We start from the raw sequence: 21,581 nt of genomic DNA, 5'->3' as shown, positions 1-21,581 counted from the left end.
ATGGTTCTGCTTCTCTGGTTGAACCGTGACTAATACACACCTCCATCCCCCAGAAGCCACTGTTTTATTCACCATTACTTTCTTAAAGGCTTGGGCAGAGTTTCTGATGGACAGTACAACACGGGACATCCAGAATCACCCTCTGAAGTTCTCCAACTTACAAATGTTCGATACCCCAGAGAATGCAAAGTCAGTTCAGACCCCAGCGCTCTTAGGTGATGAAGCACATCCAGTACCCAGAATGAAAGTGCAGCACTGGGGGGAGAAGCAGCTCAGGCCAGCAGGGGATAGAAGTCATGGAGAACTGAGCTTGAGGGGTGGTAGTGGCCACAGCAAGAAGCCAGGACAGGCAGTAGATGTGGCTCCTGGATGGAGAAGACGAGAAGCTGGAACTCCTTTGGCGTTTCAGGAGTAAACAAGCTTGTCATAAACAGCCCTGTGGTGCCACCGTGCCTCTGCCAGACACTGGCGGATGCCCATCCACACACACAGCAGGCGGGTCAGAGCCTGCAAATATATACCCCACGTGCTGGCCGCCCTGCGCACCAGTGATCCAAAGTGTATTCAGAGTGTAAAGAAGTATCAAAGATGCTATTTCAAGGAATAAAAATTTATCACCTAGACAGCCTACAAGAGACTTTTAGTCTCATTATTCAGGATAGAGTTTAAGGTTCCAGATGCTTAGAATTCTCTTAGAAGCCAAATACAAAGGAGAGTTGCAGGAAACCGTCTGAGGAGATGTTCTCATGATCTTCATTGATCTTTACCTTGGAATAAGCCCTCAGATCTTGGGATGTTGAGGAAAACGTGACTAGTGAGGGAAGAGTGAGAATAAGCCTTCCGGAAAGTGCCTCTTGCCTATAATGTTCTGCCGACAAGTTGAGGGAGTTACCGGGAAGGCGATAATCTAGAAAGCTGGAAAAATTATTCATAGGAAGACGGCTTCCACCTCACGCTCACTGATTGGTTTTGCCATTAAACCTGTGTCTCGGCCCAGGCAGTCACTTTATGTTACTAACAGGCGAGAGAAATAAAAGCAGGCTGTTTTTCTAGAGTCGTAATATCACTTTATTGTCAACTTCCCACTTCCTCTGCATTGTATGTCTTTGTGACACATCACTGATAGTGATGTTCATGATTGTGGCTCTTGGGCATCAAAGAAAGGTCCCCTGTCCTCAGTGTGGTCCATTTAAGAAGGTAGGGAGGTCTGTGAATACCCTTATTTTTTTTTTTTTTGAAGTTGTAGCTTAATTGCTTTAAGAGCTTCCTTAGCTCTGATTTGCATACTCCTTGTCTGTTCCCATAGAATGCTGAGCAGAGATCGTTCTTTTCACCTCACTGATGCCTGTTTCTCCTTGACTTCGATCCCCAGGACAGCAGTCCCAGCCCTTGGCTCAGGAGAGTGGTTGATGCCCCAGTGAATGAATCTTTAATGAATCTTTCTGTTATCCACAGAGTCAGGCTTTAAGGGTCTAAATAGCTGAGGTTTTACTCTCCATTCTAAAAATGAGATAGAATTTGGGTGAGCCTAATTGAAACAAATGGTCCCAGTGAGTTTACGCTGATTAATGGATGGATGAGAGCTCTCGGCCTGAGTTGCTGCAGGAGAGAGTTTCTAAAGATGCCTCGGAGCTGTTTCATCTCTGCTCCTGGGCATCCTGCTCGCATCTTGGTGCCTCCGGTCAGGTCCAAGCCTCTTCCTCCCACTGCATCGTGTGATTTTCAGCCGTATCTACAACTCTTTGTCCACATAAAACATGAATCTAAAGGCACTGTTTCTTTCTGGATACAAATACCAATCTAGTGCCCTTGGAGCTGTTTTCTTTTGATTGAAAGTAGAAATTAGCACTCCCTGGCCAAAACCAAAGGCAGAAAAGGGAATGTGAAGCTTAAGATACTACTCTGTAAGATTATATTGACAGAGGTTTTTTTAAATTAAAGTATAGTTTATTTATAATATTAATTTCAGGTATACAATATAGTGATTCAGTATTTTTATAGATTATACTCCATTTATAGTTTTTATAAAATATTGACTCTATTCCCTGTGTTATACAATATATCCTTGTGACCTGGGTATTTTGTACACAGTAGGTGGTACCTCTTAATCCCCCACTTCTGTCTTGCCCCCCACTTCCCTCTCCGCACTGTAACCACTAGTTTGTTCTCTGTATCTGTGAGTCTCTTTCTGTTTTGTTATATTTATAGTTGTTTATCTTTTAGCTTCCATGTATAAGTGGTAACATACAGTATTTTTCTGTCTGACTTCATAAGCATAATACCCTCCATGTCCATCCATGTTGTTACAGATGGCAATTTTTCATGACTGAGTAATATTCTTGTGTGTGTGTGTGTGTGTGTGTGTGTGTGTGTGTGTGTGTGTGTGTTATATGAGGGGTCCCCAACCCCCGGGCCGTGGACTGGTACCAGTCTGTGGCCTGTTAGGAACCCGGCCGCACAGCAGGAGGCGAGTGGCGGGCAAGCGAGCGAAGCTTCATCTGTATTCACAGTTGCCGCTCCGCACTGCTCGCGTTACCGCCTGAGCTCTGCCTCCTGTCAGCATTATAGTGAGTTGTGTAATTATTTCATTAGATATTACAATGTAATAATAATAGAAATAAAGCACACAATAAATGTAACGCACTTGAATCATCCTGAAATCAACCCCCCCACACCCCACCCCTGGTCCATGGAAAAATTGTCTTCCACGAAACTGGTCCCTGGTGCCAAAAAGGTTGGGGACCGCTAATATATACCACATCTTCTTTATCCATTCATCTGTGATGGGCACTTAGGTTGCTTCCATATCTTGACTATTGTAAATAATGCTACTGTGAACATGGGAGTGCATGTATCTTTTCAAATTAGTGTTTTTGTTTTCTTAGAATATATACCCCAGAGTGGGATTGCTGGATCACATGGTAGTTCTATTTCTAGTTATTTGAGGAACCTCCATATTGTTTCCATAGTGCCTGCATCAGTTTACATTCCCACTAACTCTGCACCAGGGTTCCCTTTTCTCCACATCCTCGCCTACATTTGTTTGTGGTCTTTTTAATGATAGCCATTGACAGGTGTGAGGTGGTAGCTCATTGTGGTTTTGATTTGCATTTCCTTCACATAGTTTTTTTTCTTAAGTGCTACTTTTATATACAACAAAATGAGATCTCCTGTCTAGGGCTACATCAGGGTCGTGAAAAGGAAAGGGGTTTTGGGGTGGGGGTCTTTCTAAGGAATGATAATTATTTTAATAGCTGCCCTCAGGGGAAAACGCAGGTCAGGGTGAAGCTATCTCTAATTAGCAGTTGGATAAATCTTTTTTTTTTAACATCTTTATGGGAGTATAATTGTGTTAGTTGCTGCTGTATAACAACGTGAATCAGCTATAAGTATACATATATCCCCATATCCCCTCCCTCTTGTGTCTCCCTCCCACCCTCCCTATCCCACCCCTCTAGGTGGTCACAAAGTACCAAGCTAATCTCCCTGTGCTATACAGCTGCTTCCCACTAGCTATCTGTTTTACATTTGGTAGTGTATATATGTCCATGCCACTATCTCACTTCATCTCAGCTTTTCCTTCCCCCTCTCCGTGTCAAGTCCATTCCCTATGTCTGCATCTTTATTCCTGTTCTGCCCTTAAGTTCTTCAGAACCATATATATATATATATATATATATATATATATATATATATATATATTTTTTTTTTTAGCTTCCATATATATGTATTAGCATACAGTATTTGTTTTTCTCTTTCTGACTTACTTCACTCTGTATGACAGTCTCTAGGTCCATCCACCTCACTACAAATAACTCAGTTTCGTTCCCTTTTACGGCTGAGTAATATTCCATTGTATATATGTGCCACATCTTCTTTATCCATTCACCTGTTGATGGACACTTAGGTTGCTTCCATGTCCTGGCTATTGTAAATAGAGCTGCAGTGAACATTGTGGTACATGACTCTTTTTGAATTATGGCTTTCTCAGAGTATATGCCCAGTAGTGGGATTGCTGGGTCGTATGGTAGTTCTATTTTTAGTTTTTTAAGGAACCTCCATACTGTTCTCCATAGTGGCTGTATCAATTTACATTCTCACCAATCAGTTGGACAAATCTTGAGAATTATAGCACAGCAGGATTTACATTCCATTTCCCAAAATGCAGGACTCTGCTAGAAGCTGAATGGACATGATTGCGGCTCTCGGGCGTTGACCGTCACTCTCGCAGCTGTGGGAGTTTGACCCGCGCTAAAACGCCTCACTGAGTCAATCCTCTCCCTGTCCTTGTCCCCGCAGCGCCAATCTGTCCAAGGCCGCCTGGGGAGCGTTAGAGAAGAACGGTGCCCAGTTGATGATCCGCTCCTATGAGCTCGGCGTCCTTTTCCTTCCATCAGCATTTGTAAGTGCACACTGGATAGATGATTGGTCATGAGTGAAGCGAATGGGGTTTGTGTTCTCTTCTTGAGTCTCGATGACCTGCCCGAGGTCAGGAGGTCGCAAGCCTGTGCACTGACCCGGAGCCTGTGCTCCTAGCCGCAGGCTCGAGCCGATGAATTTATTCACCGATCACTGTTCTGGGTGTGGGGGGATCGCTGCTCTCGAGGTGTGTTCCAGATTAGTGATCAAAGGCATTGCTTTGGGTAAAGTTAATAACAACCTTTAAATGAAGATTGTGAACCAGCATGTGAAAATTTACTGTAAGGTAGTAAGTGACAAGTCACCAAAGGGATGAGTCAGCCAAGTGCGTGGCTTGTACTAGGTGACTGGAGACCGCCTTCAGAAGCTGGTCGGCCTGGGGGCAACGAAGGATGCTGAGGATTCTCGGTCGGCGGAGAGGAGCGGGAAGGGCAGCGTCGTGGGAGGAATGGCCTGAGCACAAGCCGGGAGGGAGGCAGGGAAGCTCACAGCATCTGCTAGAGACAGAGTCCCGGGGGTCACAGAGGACATGTTACCAGGCTCACTGGAAAGCCCCCCAGAAGGGCACCGGAACAGCCAGCTTGCATCCTGACTTTGGAACAGCACTCAGTTTCTGCAGCTGAACACCCAGCAGAGTAGCTAGTTTTTGTGTAGGGACTGGGTTTTACAAGCCGTATGTTTCTCTCAACACTAGAATTCCTCTTGGCTCAGAGAGCTGTTCCCTCTTTAAGAGGCACACAGGGTCCCCAGTACCCCCTCTCACCCCCAACTCCACTCTGGGCACACACTCATTGGTGGATGCAGTTGGAACTGCCCACACCATGTGATGTGTAATGCTTTTTTTTTTTCTTTTTTTTGCCACTTGCTCTAGTTGAGCTAAACACACACATGATGCGGCCCCATGGCAAACCACTTGGACTGGACCAGAAGACTTAGCCAGGGGAGTGCTGTGTGCTTGTCCCGAGACTTATATCCAGGCCCTGTGCTGTGTGGGTATCGTCTCAAGGCGAGCTGAGATTGCCCTCCTGCCCAGCCTGACAGGCCTCCCCACTGTTCCTTTTCTCACGCATGCTCTGGGGAAGAGCTCCCCTCTCCCTTTCTTCTCCCCTCACCACTCTTTATCCATCCTTTTCTCTGTCTCAGAGGGTTTCACTACTGAACTGTCCCACAGGCCTCTCCTGACAGCAGATTCTAGCACTTTTTGTTTCTTTCCCATAGAGTCAAACAGCAGATCCTGATGCTGCTTTCAGCTAAAGATCACCACCTCTGCAGCCCCATCGGTAGATGGTTTCCATAGACAAGGAGGTGACTTCCCTAAGGTTCCACCGCTGAGTGGATCTAGCTCTCAAGCCTCCGTCTCTAACTGATCCTCCTGTGATCTCTCAGCTGTATTACAGGGAGGTAGGAGATTCTCAGCACCAGGGTAATAATACACAGTCATGTGGTGTGATTACAGTGGCTGTAGCTTCGAACTCAGGCTAGAATTAGCTCCCAGTAATCACCTAGGTAAAGGAGTAAATTCCGCGTCGCTCTTGTTTGGCTTTTCATGTCAGCATTTGCAAAATTCTAGTCATTTCTACCTGTTCTGACCTTATCCCTCATCATAAAAATGATGCTAGGAAAGTATACTGCACTTCCAGGACCACTCAACCCTTCTAAGCTACTAATTTTTACCTCTAATATTGTTTCTGTTTGTACATTAGAGAAAGAATGGGCATAATCATTTAGAATCCCCAAATGGACTCTAGACTAGACCATTATTCCTATACTTTTGGAATAAGAGCGAGTCCCACTAGAGTGCATTCTAGGTAAAGTAGAGATTTAGTTATTTATAAAGACCATCAGGCAAGAATATTAAAAAATGGACTCCCCCACCCCCACCCTGTCCTGTGCCAGCAGATTCAAGAGCGAGGCCCCCAGCAGGGGGACCCGTGTAGTTGACATACTGAGACAGTGGCTTCTCCAGCAGGCGGTTCCAGCATTAACGAGGACCCACACACTGCCGCTGTCCTGCTATCAGACTTTTTCCCATCTGGGCGGATCGTCGTGTCCTTTAGCAAATCATAAGTGACTTGAGCAAAGCGCTGAGATGAGACGTGTGGACAGTACACAGGTATTTGACCTCGCCTCCTAAGGAGCTAAGGGTCGAGTTGAGCAAGAAGGTCATAGAAGTGAAGCAGACGCCTTGTTTGAGAGACGTCCCAGGTGTGAGCTTGGGTGCTCAGACATGTGAGGAGGGCACCTGGCCTGAGCATGCAGAACCCAGAGGGCTCAAAGTAGGTGTCCAAGTTCTTTTAGGTGCATTTTATAGACACGAACTTGAGCTGACATAGGCCCATAGAAGGGGGAGTGTCATGGAATCAAAGGAAAGGGGGAACAGCCGAGACGTGGGGGGGACGGGCCGGCCAGCTCTAGGGCCCAGGCAGCAGGCGGGCTCTCTGGGCTGCTGCCCCTGCTGTGACTCCACCACATGGCTTCTCAGCCCTGTGACCAGGGGTTCTGCATTTACAGTCACTGCGCAAGCTTGGGTCTGCCCCGCACGCCTCTCTCCTTCCCAACCCCGTCCCCCAGTTGGGGCCTGTTTCCAGAAAAGGGGGTTTGTTGTGAGCTAGGAAGCCACTCAAGAGGTAGGAACTTACTGCCAGAGGGTTTCACCTGTAAGTGGGTTGATGTGTGTTTTATCTGCAGAAAGCAGTTAAAGGGGATCTTGCAACATAGGAGACTTTGTCCTTAAGCCACTCTAACTCATCTGCTTCATTTACTGTTACGTGGAGCTTCTGGGAAAGTAGTAGACCTTTGTTTGCCCTCACAGAATTAACATTTATGGTTTTCACTTTGACGGCAACCTAAAGGTCTATGACAGGAGGTAATTAGTCATCTTGCTGAGGCTATAGGAGCACAGAATGAGACTTAGCTTGTGAAGGAGTGGCTGTCCGTCCTCAGAGTGCACGCCAGGCTCGTCACCGGACATCTGGCTGCCTGAGATGACCTCTTGTGCAGTCAGCTCCATAAGCACCTCCTGTGTCCTCTTTGGCTCCTCCTGGGAACACAGGGAGGAAGAGATGGACTCTTTGTTCTCAGGAAGCTTGTGGATAAGTAAAGGAAGCAGACCCAAGTTATCACAGTAGGTGATGAGAGCTATGGGGTGTCCAGAATATAAGGACTGAGAAGAGGGAGTGAGCAGTCTGCCTGCGGGGCTTGGGGAAGGCTTCATTTAGATGACGTTTGACCTGGGTCTTGAAAAATGAATGTGGGTTCAACCCACCATCAGGGGAGATGAGGCTCCCGGCCAGAGGGAACAGTGCACGTTATATTTGAGAAATAGCAACCAGCTCCACGTGCCTGGAAGGGGCCGGGGGTGGCCTGGGCTATGCGGTTGGAGTCCTGTTCTGAAGGAAGGTGGCAAGCAGGACGTGCTGGAGTGGACTTTGTCCCACGCGAATAGTGGAAAGCCATCAGTTTTGGTTTTTTTTTTTATGTTGGGGGTAGGAGTTTATTAATTTATTTATTTTTGCTGTGTTGGGTCTTCGTTTCTGTGCGAGGGCTTTCTCTAGTTGTGGCAAGCGGGGGCCACTCTTCATCGCAGTGCGCGGGCCTCTCACCGTCGCGGCCTCTCTTGTTGCGGAGCACAGGCTCCAGACGCGCAGGCTCAGTAGTTGTGGCTCACGGGCCCAGTTGCTCCATGGCATGTGGGATCCTCCCAGACCAGGGCTCGAACCCGTGTCTCCTGCATTAGCAGGCAGATTCTCAACCATTGCGCCACCAGGGAAGCCCAAGCCATCAGTTTTTTAAGCAGGGTTAGTGGTCTCATCAGGCCAGTTTTCAGAGAATTTGAATCTGTAAAGTTTATCTCCCCTTAGGATTATAGTGTAATTTATATTATGCGAGGTACTTGAGGGGAAGGGCCTTGCAGATGCCGTCAAAATCATATCTTAATCACCTACACCACACTGTTATAAAATTCTGATTCTGGATGAATCGCTCTTTGCCTTCACCCACTGTCCCACCTCAGGGTGTAGGAAGTCATCCCCCACTCCTCGTTCTCCCCCCACATGTTTAATCACCTAGGCTTGTCATCCCCACTCCTAATGCTCCCTTAAATCTGTCACTTCTGGCCATCCCTGCTGCCACCGCGGCCAGACCTGCCTCCCGGCCCACTTCCTAGGCCACCTCCAATTTGCTCAGCCCACTGCTGCCAGAACGTCTCCAGACCATGAATCTGGTCATGTCTCCCACCTGCTTCAAAACCTATGACCCTTAGCATGGCCTGCTTTCCCCTTTGTGGCCTGACTCCTGACTACTCGGGTCTGACCTCTTCCCTCTCGATCCTGGCCTTTCGTGTTCCAGCCACACAGAGCGACTGCGTCTCATTCTGGACCAGGCCCCTTAGCCTTCTCTGGAGAAACAGAACCAATAGGATATATAGATCCACATAGAAAGAGACTTACTGTGAGGAATCGGCCCACACGATTTTGGAGCGCAAGGAGTCCCAAGCTCTGCCGTCTGTGAGCTGGAGACCAGGAGGGCTGGTGGTGTGGGCCAGCCCGAGTCTGAAGGCCTGAGGACCAGGACCCCATGCTTTCCGTCCCAGTCTGAGTTTAGGAGAAGACAGATGTCCCAGCCAAGCAGCCCTTCCTCGGCCTTTTTGTTCCACTCAGTCCCCCTACTGGCTGGATGGTGCATCGTTGGTGGGGATCATCTTTACTCAGTCCACTGATTCAAATATTAACCCCATGCAGAAACACCCTCAGAGATGCCCAGAGTGATGTTTACTGGTTACCTGGGTATCCCATGGCCCAGTCACGTTGACATGTAGAATGAGCCACCATACCACCCTTCTCAGCAGCCTTAATCCATAGCAGGAACGACCCCCTGAGGCCCCTAACCCCACCAGCCCCTCACATCTGCTCCAGGGGTCCCTCCTTTGTGCCCCACAGCCCTCAAGAACCGGGGCTTTTCCTATGTCCCCTGTGTTGTCATCAATGACTCATGTGTCTCCTTGACTGGGCTGGGAGCTGCTCTCACGGAGGGCCGGCACACAGGAGGCTCTTAGTGAAGTCTGTCGGTGTTGCTCCCTTGAGGTTCCCGGAGTACCCTCTCGCCTTTCTGTGAGGAGAACACGTGTGCAAAACAGTGGCTGCAGAGGCAACGTGGATTTAGTCCGAGGGGCGTCGGGTGCAGTAGGTGCTTAAGTGTGCTCATGAATCTCATCGTGAGCAACTTGCAGCGTGGGATAGCTCACCTGTAGCTGTTCTGTGCAAACTAAAACGTACACACAGGCTCACGTTCGCTCTCACTCACAGAAGTCTATTGCCTTAACTACGAATGCCAATCCTTATATATTCATTTAATGTCTTAAAAATTTCGGTATTGGCCATAATCTTAAAAGAGTTACTGACAGTAAGGCAGTTTGTTGTGAAATGAAGCCCAGTGTGATTCCTTTCTTTTCTCCCTTCAGTACTATCAAGATAACGTCTTTTCATACCTTTAGTTACACATTTGCCAAAGAGTTACTTAGCACCCAGTTTTGTAGTCGTTCTTCTGACTGGACAGCATCCAAAATCCAGTTTCTTGAGATCAGCCCACCTTTGTGGCCCTTAGGCAGAACTGCATGTCCGAAAGGCCCACGTTTCTGAGTTAGCAGCAGCCAGAATTGCCACTTCTGTCCTTCACCAGTGGGCCATCCTGATCTCTGTGCTCCTGAACGCTGACTTGAGGCCAGCGTTGCAAACGGTCAGGTTTTGTGCCCAGAACGGCACAGTCTCAAACGCTGCAGAGGTGGTCGGCCAGAAGAAACCCGGCAGCTCCCCTTTCCTGCAGCCGTCATACAGGCCTGTCACTCAGGAACCAATGGCCGTGTGAAGGGACACGCTGTGTGGCCTACAAACTGCAGTGGGCGGAGAGCCAGCACTTCCCATTCATAATTAAGATGCCATTTGAAACTTCTGGGATTGATCTGGAAGCTGATAAGTCCCTGGTAACCGAGTATTGATTTTTTCCCATTTTTTTCTGCTGCTTTTAAATGAATGAATCAATAAACACATCATTACGAAATTAACCTGACTTGCCATAGAGCATGGAGTCAGTAGCTTTCCCTGTGATTAGGAACACTTGCAAGGGCTTTGGGGCTTAATGTCAAGGTACATTTGACTGTGTACCCAGCACTTGGCTGTTGTTGCTACATAGTAGGTGCTTAATAAATGTTTAATTGAAGACTTGATTCTTTTAATGTCTAACATCAATTTATCAGTTTTATTATGCTTTTTGAGTTGTCCCTTTAAGTGTATTTAACTTTTAGATTAGACTAATGCATTTAGGTTCAGAAAAATCTCAATATAGGAAAGATCATCTAATGATTTCAAAGACCAGCAGCTGTATTCCAAACCCTCAGGCATCTGTATTTCAGGGAGATAGAAATTTTCTCTCTTTGAACTCGGTGCATTTTGGTGTTTACTGAGTACGTACTTTGTCAGGCGCCGACTAGGCTGCCCAGCACTTTGTGTCTAGAACGCCTCCTACCTCTGGGAATAATGCACAGACCATCTCAGAATCATGGATCGATGTCCTGAACTCCTTCCTCCAGAGGAAGGTACCCTGAGCATCCCTGCCCTTGTCCCAGGGCTGAGAGCCAGCTCAGGCCCTGCTCAGCCCCAGGTTCATTTGCTCCCCAGATGGCGGGCTCTCTTTCCTACAGTCGGAGTCAAAAATGCTGCCACTAAATCCCCAAGAACTTTCAGTCTTCAAGGCTTTACTTTCTCTTTTCTCCATTCTGGTTAAACTATTTTATTGTCCCTCTGTTGCCAAAGATGGCTCTGGCTGGAAGAACTAATACAAGTGACAAGAGCTGCCACATTAACCCCCCCTCGTGCTCCCTGCACCGCCTCTGACAGCCTGCCTCGGGTCCAGCACATGGGTTCAGGGCTCTCAGCGTTTCCCAGGGCTCACAGCTGGGCAACACTGTTTCAGGTGGTGTTTCTTTGTAACTTCTCATGTTCTCTGACTCAGCGAATAGAGCCACGTCCTGGCATTCCACTGCTGCCACTCGCCCATCCCCATCCGATCCCATCTGCCCAGGCACGAATTCTTTTTTTTTTTTTTTTTTTGGCCACTCCATGCAGCATACAACATCTTAGTTCCCCAAGCAGAGATCGAAGCCATGCTCCCTGCAGTGGAAGCGTGGAGTCTTCCTTCAAAACCCTCTGCAGCCTGTCTCTGCATTTCTTCTCTGGTGTCCCAGGCTCTCCTCCTGGGCATTGCTTCACTCGCTGTCCCCCTGAAATGCCAGCTCTTTGCTTTTCCAGCTCCGCCTTTGGTCATGCCGGTCTCCCTCTGATGCTCTTCCCTACCAGCTCTCTGTCTATCAAAATTACATCAATTTTTCAAGGCCCAGCAAAAATATTTTCTACAGACCCTTTTCTTAACCTGCCACTGGCAGGAGGCCATTTCTTCCCTTTCTGCCTAGAGTTTGTGCCCGGCATCTGTCACGTGTTGCCTTTCACGGAGTTACTAACCACCATCTTGGTTGGTGCTGTCACCCCTACCTTCCTGTAGGTCTTCACTGGCACAAAGCACTTTTGTGCATCTTGTTGCATTTGCTTCTATGCAGACGCCTATAAAGTAAGCAGGGAAGGTACTTTAATCCCATTTTTGCAGCTCAATATTGCTTGACCAGCTATGCACCAAGACTTGTGCTAGGTGTTGAAGTAAGAAATGTTAATATGGTAACATCCAGAAAGTTATTATTCCAATTTTACAAATGAGGAAATTGAGGCCTAGTGAATAAGTGGCCAAGTGTCCCACTGACCATCTTTTTTAGTTCCTAGCACACGCAAGCTCTTTGCCACCTCTGGGCCATTGCAGATGCTGTTCCCTCCTCCTGGAACTTTTTTTTTTTTTAATTTGACTGCACCAGGTCTTCATTGCAGCATGCAGGATCTTCGTTGCAGCATGTGGACTTCTTAGTTGCAGCATGCAAACTCTTACTTGAGGCATGCGGGATCTAGTTCCCAGACCAGGGATCAAACCCGGGCCCCCTGCATTGGGAGTGTGGAGTCTTACCCGCTGGACCACCAGGGAAGTCCCTGGAACGTTGTTTCCACTCTCAACTGACCAAACACTATTAACTTTTCAGAGTTTAATTAAAATGTCACTTTTTTAGGGAGGCTTCCGCTGAGCACCCCCTCGCCCCCATATCTAAAACAGGCCTACTATTCTGTCTTCTAGGACTCCTCTGTTTTTCTCTAGCGCTTATAAAAAATTGTAGTTATTTATTTTACTTCTATAAATGCATTTGTTTAATGTCTCACTACTAGACTGTACGTGCCACGAGAACAGGGATTGTGATAATTGTTCGGACTCCTGTGCACTCAGTGCCCAGCACCCATGCCTGACACAAAAGAGGGACTCAAGGAATAGCGTGTGGGATGAATGAATGCAAATGTGAGCCATTCACACAGCCCGTAAATACCAGGATAGAGACTCAACTCAGGTTGCCCAAAGCCCAGGCCCACACAGCCCTGACACTGACCTCATCTTCCGAAGAACTGTAGTTGTAGCTCTTTATGTGGGTTCGTAGACGTTAGCACTGTTTGATGTGTGGGTATTTAGGGTGAGAAGGGTGGATCTGTGCGTGGATGGGTGGCCAGAGGAATGAGGCAAAAACAGAATGCCAGGATCATCCGGGAAGGGGGCCAGGAGACGATCGATGCGTGGAGGCCTGGGGAGGGCAAAGCCGACGTAGTAGGCACCCCCACTACCGGGCAGGCCCTGTGTGAGGAGGCAGTGCAGTGTGTACGTCAGCCTGGGTGTGGCACCTATAGTTGCACCCTGATTCAGATCCAGAGTTAATAGTAGGCTATTCTCGAGTTCCTGGGATAAACCTTCCATTTTGACGGGTCTTGAAGAGTTCTCACTTTTATATTCCTATCCCTTCGTATTGGACACTTTCATGATACATGAAAGCAACTTTCATTCTTCACCAGAGTGAGCAGTCCATTTCTATAGATAGCAATATCGAAAGTATTCAGAGGTATTTTTACACAGTGTCTTCTACACACTCCTTGCTGCTGTACACAGAGGTTAGTAGAAATCGGCTGTAACATCCAAAATTGTTTTTCTCTTATGTCTTTTTATCCTTTATTAGACTTTTGCAAACTTTGCTATAATTTATTTTCTGACATTTGGACCTCTTATTTTTTAGGAAAGAATATTTGGGGGAGTGTTGTAAATATATTTGACCCACTGAATATCAAAAATAGCACTGAAATAACAAAAATAGCTCTGAATTTTGTTGTATCATAAAAATATAATTGCTTCTTGCTATCTTTTTCCAGAAAATGAGATGCAATTATAGATTCTCTGTGTCTGCAGGGCCTGGACAGTTTCAGAGTGAAACAGAAATTCTTCTCAGGGAGCCAGGAGCCAACAGCCTCCTTTCCTGTGCCGTATGACCTGCCTCCAGAACTGTATGGAAGTAAAGGTGAGACACTGGTGAAAGAAAACCTTGGGTGTGTGTACCAGAGCAGAAACAGACAGAGCCCAGGGAAAACCATTGGGTTGGGCTCTCCCTGGGAGCCCGGCTCGTGGGTGGCCCTGGAAGCGCAGGTTTTTGCAGAGTCTCCCTTGCTGCCCTGTGTGTGGCCACTGGAGCCGCAGTTCTCAAACTGGTTGGTCTCAGAACCCCTCTACATTTTATTACTCAGGACCACAAAGGGCTTTTGTTTACGTGGGCTTTTATAGCTATTGATATGTATCGTATCAGCAATTAAAACCAATAAATTTTTAAATATTTATTAACTTATTTAAAGATACTAATAAACCCATTTGTATATTTAAAGATACATAAAATGACTATTCTCCAAAACAAGTTAGTTTGGAAGATGGCATCGTTTACCTTTTTTGCAGACCCCTTTATCATCTGGGTTAACAGCCGGATTCTCACGGCTGCTCTGTTGTGTTATCACACAGGTTGTGTAGCGTCTGTACACTCACGTGAAAGTGACAAATAATGGCTTAATGCTATGTTGACAGTAATTTTGACTTTACAGGTATTTCCCCCTCCCCAACCCCCTTAAAAAGTAGGTCCCCAGGCCACACACTCTGAGAACTGCTGCGCTAGGTGAGGACTTCAAGGGCAGCGACCAGGTATTTTTCACAAGAGAAAGCCAGTGGGGTATTGGTCCAGGTCGCCAGCGCTTTTGGGAGGAAGGCTGGCTGGGATGCGGACACCACCTCATCCCAGCTCTGACCCAGCCCCGCCGGCCGCAGGGCTGCTCTGCTCAGCCCCAGAAAATCTGTCTTTGGGGTGAGTTCACACTTCACCAAGCTCACCCCGGAGGAGATGCGTAATCGGGACAAGCTTATTAATTTAAAATGGCAGATTCTTATATCACTGTGGCTGGCGTATTTTCCCCTGGACGGTAGAGGCCTACACAGGTAGCCAGATTGTAATCTGTGGTTTTTGAGAGAAGGCTGAATGTGAACAGGGGATTTGGTTTTTGATTTGGTAAGTTTTGATGATGCCACCCCATTAATATTCCAAACTCTCGGATTCCCTAACGGAGTCAGCCTTGCCCCAGTGGGTCCCTTCCTTCCCTGAGCGATGCTGGTTGGGTTCTAGCTACCCCCCCCCGCCCTCACTCGCCCTTTTGGCTTTTGTGGTGAACCAAACCTGCCCTTCTGATGGACCCATTTCTCAGATTGTGTTGGCACACCTGGCAGAGTGCATCCTGCCTCGCCCAGGTGACTTCATCTCTCTCTGATCAGTCGTGTGGATGCTGTTTCGGAAGGTATTCTTGTTCCCTTCCTTCCAAGCCGTGTGCGGTTTTCTGAGTCCTCTAAGTGTGTTGTAAGTTCACACACGTTCACTTTTCACTAGCAAGAGGTTTTACCAGAATTTCAAGAAATCCGTGACCACTCCTCCCCACCCTCCAACCCACAGATGCTTTAGATCCAGGCCGTGTTTATGTGCCAGACAACTTATGAAGTGACCTTGGGCAGTGGCTTGTATTCTCTAGGGCTTAGTGTCTCTGTTTGCAAAATGAGAACATGAGAGTGCATAGCTCACTGTTGAAGAGTGACCGAGATATGGTCTAGAAAGCGTCTAACCCAGCGTCCAGCTCAGAGTTAGCAGCTGATTTCTGTTAGCCATTGTTTCTGTTATTTAAAATGTCCAGTTCAGTTATAACAGTGGATTGATGGCCATCCCTCCCCCTCCTCCTGAAGAGCTGACATTCAGAAGAGCTGACATTCAGAAGAGCCTGAGGCTTGTGCAGGACAGTCCCTAACCCAGGACATGACCCAGTGAGTGACCTTCCCCCCTTCTGGCTTTGCGCTGCACCTCTGTCTTCTCTCCCTTTCTCTGCTCTTCATGTCCCTCACCCCTACCCCCAACCTGAGTGCTCCTGAATAAACAGGTTGGAGGTGGGAAGGACTAACTGTGACAGCCTTATTTAGGCTTAGCCTCCTGCAGTCTGGCCTCAGGCATTGTACCTCCCACCCGCAGCCAGGAACCTTGGCTGGAATTTCACCCCCTCCTTTTAATACTAATCTCCAGAGGACTGTAAAAGCAAGAATGGAAGAGGTAGAGGAGCCTTAAAAATATCCTGAGGTTCCCTCAGTTCCACTAGAAAAAGCATTCCCAAGAACTTAAAAGTTTACAACTAGGTAGTGTCTTAGACCATGTAATCAAAATGGTAATCCTTTTATTTGACCAGCAGGCAGAAGTTTTCCATTGTTTAAGTGAGTTTTCTATTTTTTACGCATTTCCTTTGAAAGACATATGCGAGAGAGACTGGAACATTTTAGTTTTTTTTATCAGTGCTATTTTACCTTCCACACTGCTTTACTAGCATGTAGAATAATGCCAGGGATTCAGATATCACCATTTCCTGTAAAGCCAACATTCGGGGGAGTCATGTGCACCTTAAAAAAGGCATCTTGGGCTTCCCTGGTGGTGCAGTGGTTAAGAATCCGCCTGCCAATGAAGGGGACACAGGTTCAATCCCTGGTCCGGGAAGATCCCACATGCCGCGGAGCAACTAAGCCCGTGCGCCACAACTACTGAGCTTGTGCTCTAGAGCCCGCAAGCCATAACTACTGAAGCACGCATGCCTAGAGCCCGTGCTCTGCAACAAGAGAAGCAACTGCAGTGAGAAGCCCACGCTCCGCAACAAAGAGTAGCCCCCACTCACTACAACTAGAGAAAGCCCGGGCACAGCAACAAAGACCCAACACAGCCAAAAATACATAAATGTTAAAAAAAAAAAAAAAAGGGCATCTTACCAGTGCTTGGAAAAGTTGAGTGGTTAAGAACATTTCAAAAACCCTGTATTTGGGACTTGCCTGTTGGTGCAGTGGTTAAGAATCCGCCTGCCAGTGCAGAGGACACGGGTTCAAGCCCTGGTCCGGGAAGATCCCACATGCTGCGGAGCAGCTAAGCCCGTGCGCCACAACTACTGAGCCTGCGCTCCAGAGCCTGTGAGCCACAACTCCTGAAGCCAGGGCGCCTAGAGCCCGTGCTCTGCAACAAGAGAAAATGAGAAGCCCGTGCACCGCAAGGAAGAGTAGCCCCCACTCAGCGCAACTAGAGAAAGCCCGCACACAGCAACGAAGACCCAACGCAGCCGAAGATAAATAAATTAAAAAAAAAAAAAGCACTGCATTTGAATAAGTGATTTTCAAGCCACTTCAACATATATAAGATCTTTTTCAGTATTTTTTAAGTCAGGAGACTATAAGAAAAGCTTAGCAGAGAAATATACTAATGTGAACAAATCACGGTTGGATACAAGAGACCACCAGACATCCTGACACCAAGAAACTGATCAAATTAAACAAAAACAAAGACTCAGCTGCAGGGGTACCTGCTTTATGCTTGCTGCTTATCCTCTCTCCCCACAGGTGTATCATTGAGAACCTGCTGTGCACAGATACCAGCGAGGTGGTTGGAATAGATCAGTGAACAAGACAGACACAAATCCTTGCCCTCCTTGAGTTTATATTACTCCTCCCATGAAAAGTTACACGTACTCAAACCCATTTTACAACAGGAACTGTGTTTTTAAAAGAAAACTTTTACAAAGCAAAATCACTAACATTGTAAATCACATACTGTAGCATGCAGTCCCTGACCACAGGGACACACAAAGGGAACCATGCCCCCCAGGTTGTCCTTCGTCCTCCCCCACCGTGGCCCTAACACAGGCCTCACCCGGACTCTCACCCGGACTGTGCTGCTCTTTATTTCCCTGGTTCTGCACTCCTCCCCCTGGATGCCATCTTCCACGCCGCTGCCAGACTCCTCTGATCGTTCCCTCTCCTGTTTTAAATCCTTTCATCGTATTCCAGAGAAAAGAAAAAAAAAAGGCGATTTTCATCCCCTTTGGCCTCAGATCCCAAACAGATTCTGTGAAAATCACCTTTAGAACTTGACAAAGGTGCACATTGCCAGGCCCCAGCCCAGACCTACTGAAACGAGCTCTCCAGGGGTGGGTCCCAGAAAAACATGCCAGCAATTCCCACATCAGCCCAGTCAGGGAGCTGCTGCACAGACACAGTGGGGTTCAGCGTCCCAGCAGCAGGGCGTGCCTGCTTGTCTGCTGCCCCCTGGACCGTAAACTTGAGAGGCCTTCATGTTTGGCTAGCGGAGTACCAGGCATCTAACCAGCACTACCAAGTATTTCACATACACATGTGACTGTATCATGTGAGGCAAGTTGTTCTCTCACGGGACAGTTTAGGAGGATTGCCTAAAACAGGCCTTCATCTGAGCCAGTGAGTGGTAATGGCTGATTTCCAGTAGTAATGGGTAAAAAGGCACAACAGAATCATAACCCCCCTCTTTTCGCCTTCCTCTTGGCCTTTCTGTGGCCTTCCCCCACGGTAGTGGAAGGCCTTGCAGCTGGCGTGGAGAGGCTCTGCCCGGGAGGTGCAGACATTTGCTCATTTATAAAGCAGAGCCTCGGGGATTTGCCAGGAGCGTGGTTTCCAGATCCTCGCTTGGTCATCGTTGGCTAAATTTGAGGGAAAGGAATAGTCATCCCTTGGTATCTGCCAGGGATTGGTCAAGGTCCCACCTTGGATCCCAGAATCCACAGATACTCAAGCCCCATGGTGAGCCATCCGTATCTGCAGTTCCACATCCCCAGATTCAACCAACCACTGATCGTCTAGTGTGTATTTATTGAAAAAAATCGCATATAAGTGGACCCTCACTGTTCAAACCCAAGTTGTTCAAGGGTCCACTGTAAATGCAGTGGTGGTCTTTAAGTTACAGCCTCACTGGCAAATGTCTGTGTCACAGATCTGCACTGGTGAAGAATCTCTCTAATGGCTATTCATATAGCAAGGATTGGGGGTCTTCTGCCTGGGGGATGAAGCAGAGCAGACATTGCCCAACAGAGCAGTTTGCAGGGAAAGAGGTAAATAAGGGGAAGTCCAGCCACAGAAGATGGTGTTTCCAATGGAAGAGAGTGGGTGCTTTCTTAAGGCCAGTGAGTAGCCGCGGAGTCAAGTTGCCAGCCCTGCTAGTCCCTTACCTCTTAAGAAACTTAATTACCAGAAAGTGTGGTTTCATGCTTTCAAACCATCTCAAGGCCAAAGGGGAGAGAACAGGGTTCTGATAACTTGTTGCCATCTTTGGCATTCTTTTCCTGCACTTCCTGCTGGGAGCTGCCATTTGCATACTTGCCCTGTGATTATTCAAAACAAACAGCGAGGCTGGGTGGAAGGAGCAACAGATACCATTGTTTGCCGGGTCGGCCTCCAAGGTACCATCTGCCTCTGTTCAAGAAAAGGAGAAACCCTCCCCCAGGGCTTCGGGCGGTGCCGGCGAGCAGCTGCTGCAGTGGGATGGTCCATCTCAGCTGACCTGCCAAGTGGCCAGCTTACTATAAGCATGCAGCCCTTCCATCTTTCTGTATTTCTCAGAACAATAGTATGGGGGGTTATTTTTAATCCTTGCAGTGTATTTATACCCTACCCATATATTTTTTTAATTAAATAATTTATTTTTGGCTGCATTCGGTCTCCGTTGCTGCCCGTGGGCTTTCTCTAGTTGTTGAGAGCAGGAGCTACTCTTCGTTGTGGTGCTTGGGCATCTCATTGCGGTGGCTTCTCAGAGCAGGGGCTCTAGGTGCTCGGGCTTCAGTAGTTGTGGTGCACTGGCTCAGTAGTTGTGGCTCACGGGCTCTAGAGCGCAGGCTCAGTAGTTGTGGCACACGGGCTTTGTTGCTCCGCGGCATGTGGGATCTTCCCGGACCAGGGCTTGAACCCGTGTCCCCTGCATTGACAGGTGGATTGTTAACCACTGCGCCACCAGGGAAGTCCCTACACCCTACCCATATTATGATGGTTCTTTTTGAAACGGTTTGACTCTGGCAGCCATGTGTGGTAAAAGAGATTTGTTCCAAGTTTTTCAATTTGTGAAACATCAGTTAAAAGGAAGAAAAGTTCACACATTGAGCACCTACAACATGCCAGGAACTTTCACAGATGTTCTCTCATTCATGCTTCACAATAATCCTGGGAGGTTGCTAATGTCATTACTTCCCATTTCAGAGACAGGGAACCTGAGGCCAAAATCCACATGCCTTCCTCAGGCTGCAGAGAAGGATGAAGGCAGGATTTGAGCCTAGGTCACCTTTCCGTTGTACCATTCCAAGGCTTGTTGCTTTTCTCAACATGGGTCTACGGTCATTATACAGAGACCTTTCTGCCTTATCAATCACTAGCCTTAAGTTACAGAACAAAACCATTTCAGGGATGTGACGCTGGGCCACTTGGTTCAGTGCGACCGTGACCAGCTGCTCAGAGCAGAAAAATGGCCTTTGACTGTACCCATTGTCACTGTTGGTTTCTCCAGGTTCTTAAAAGAAGAAAATGAGCTGCCCTCATTTGTTACATTCTCTCTGTGTGCAACACTGCGTCTTGTGCACTACACGGGTTTATTTCATTTAATCCTCCTGACAGCTCCACGACTTAGATACACATAAGGAAACTGAGGCTCAGAGAGGTGAAGTGACTTGTCAACGTAAGTGGCAAGCCAGCACTCACCCCGGGCTTCAGCCTGCTCCCATATTCACTCACCCGTGTCTTAACATGAACCTTTACTACAAGCTCTTACCTGTAAGGGCTCTCGTCGGGGCTTGATTCAGAAAAGGCTCTTCATGATTTGTAGACTCCGGCCCATGAGTAGTTTTATCCTGCCAGGTGGGTGAATTTTCTGTAATCCTATTTAAATCAGTATTATACTTATGTAATTTTTTTTCCCCCAGATCGGCCTTGGATTTGGAACATTCCTTATGTCAAAGCACCAGATACACACGGGAACATGTGGGTTCCCTCCTGAGAGCAGTAAAGTACTGTGAAGTTGACGTGTAACGCATTGAACCCCAATCATTGGATGTTCTTGTTTGCACTGGGTGTTCACTTTTCTTAATGTTTTATCTGCCCCCCTACAAAACTCTTTGCAAAAGTCGAGATTTCAGACACAGATGTTGGTTACCCTTTTAATGGCCATTGTTAACATTCTCACTTTAAAAAATTATATATTTTCTTAATTCCCTTTTCTATGCTTTGGAATGAAAGCTATTAAACTTCACCACGTTAAAAGAATATATAGGTGTAAAATGATCTTCCTAATGATGAGGACTTTTCGCGGCGGTGTCGGCGCTTGTGAATTGAAGGTTGACTTGTGTCAGTTGTGCTCTGTCAGGAGAGGTGCTCTGGATTCAGCTGGAACTGCTCAGAGCAGGAACGTGACCTCTCACCCAGCCCTCTCTCAGCTTTCTTAGTGTGTCTCGGGGTTGCTGGAGGGAGTCTGGGGTGTGTCGGCTGGTGCGGCTACCCTGACGCCATGGGCCCCGTTGACCGTCGTCACCCTGCAGCTTTAGACGACGTTTCATGCCCCCTGCCCCCGGCCGTGCTGGCTTCCCTCCCACTCAAGGACCACCTGCCCTCCCCTCACCCATTCTCCACAGTGCACGGTGTCTCCTCCATCCCCAGAAATGTCCACAAAAGACAGCTCGCAGGATCATAAAAAAGCACACAAGTATTTCACTCAGAAGAGCCCCTGAAAGGTGAACTGATTGGGTGCCTTTAATTCACAAGTGAGGGAACTGAGGCCCAGAAAGGTTCAGGACGTCCCCCAGACCCCAGCTGCC

General features: G+C 47.6%; 1 protein-coding gene across 1 annotated transcript in view; it reads left to right on the top strand.

The window, feature by feature from the left end:
* TDP1 (tyrosyl-DNA phosphodiesterase 1) overlaps nucleotides 1–21,014 on the top strand; it is a 73,828-nt gene extending 52,814 nt beyond the window's left edge. The window contains exons 14-16 of the mRNA XM_060003352.1: nucleotides 4,300–4,402; nucleotides 13,789–13,897; nucleotides 20,694–21,014. Of these exons, the coding sequence (XP_059859335.1) occupies nucleotides 4,300–4,402; nucleotides 13,789–13,897; nucleotides 20,694–20,767 (286 nt within the window). The 3' untranslated portion in view covers nucleotides 20,768–21,014. The remainder of the gene's footprint in view (nucleotides 1–4,299; nucleotides 4,403–13,788; nucleotides 13,898–20,693) is intronic.
* The last annotated feature ends 567 nt before the right edge of the window (nucleotides 21,015–21,581 follow it).

Source organism: Delphinus delphis, chromosome 2 (assembly GCF_949987515.2).
Source record: "Delphinus delphis chromosome 2, mDelDel1.2, whole genome shotgun sequence".
In the NCBI taxonomy this organism is placed as follows: Eukaryota; Metazoa; Chordata; class Mammalia; order Artiodactyla; family Delphinidae; genus Delphinus; species Delphinus delphis.
This window is presented reverse-complemented; position numbering and strand designations above follow the sequence as displayed.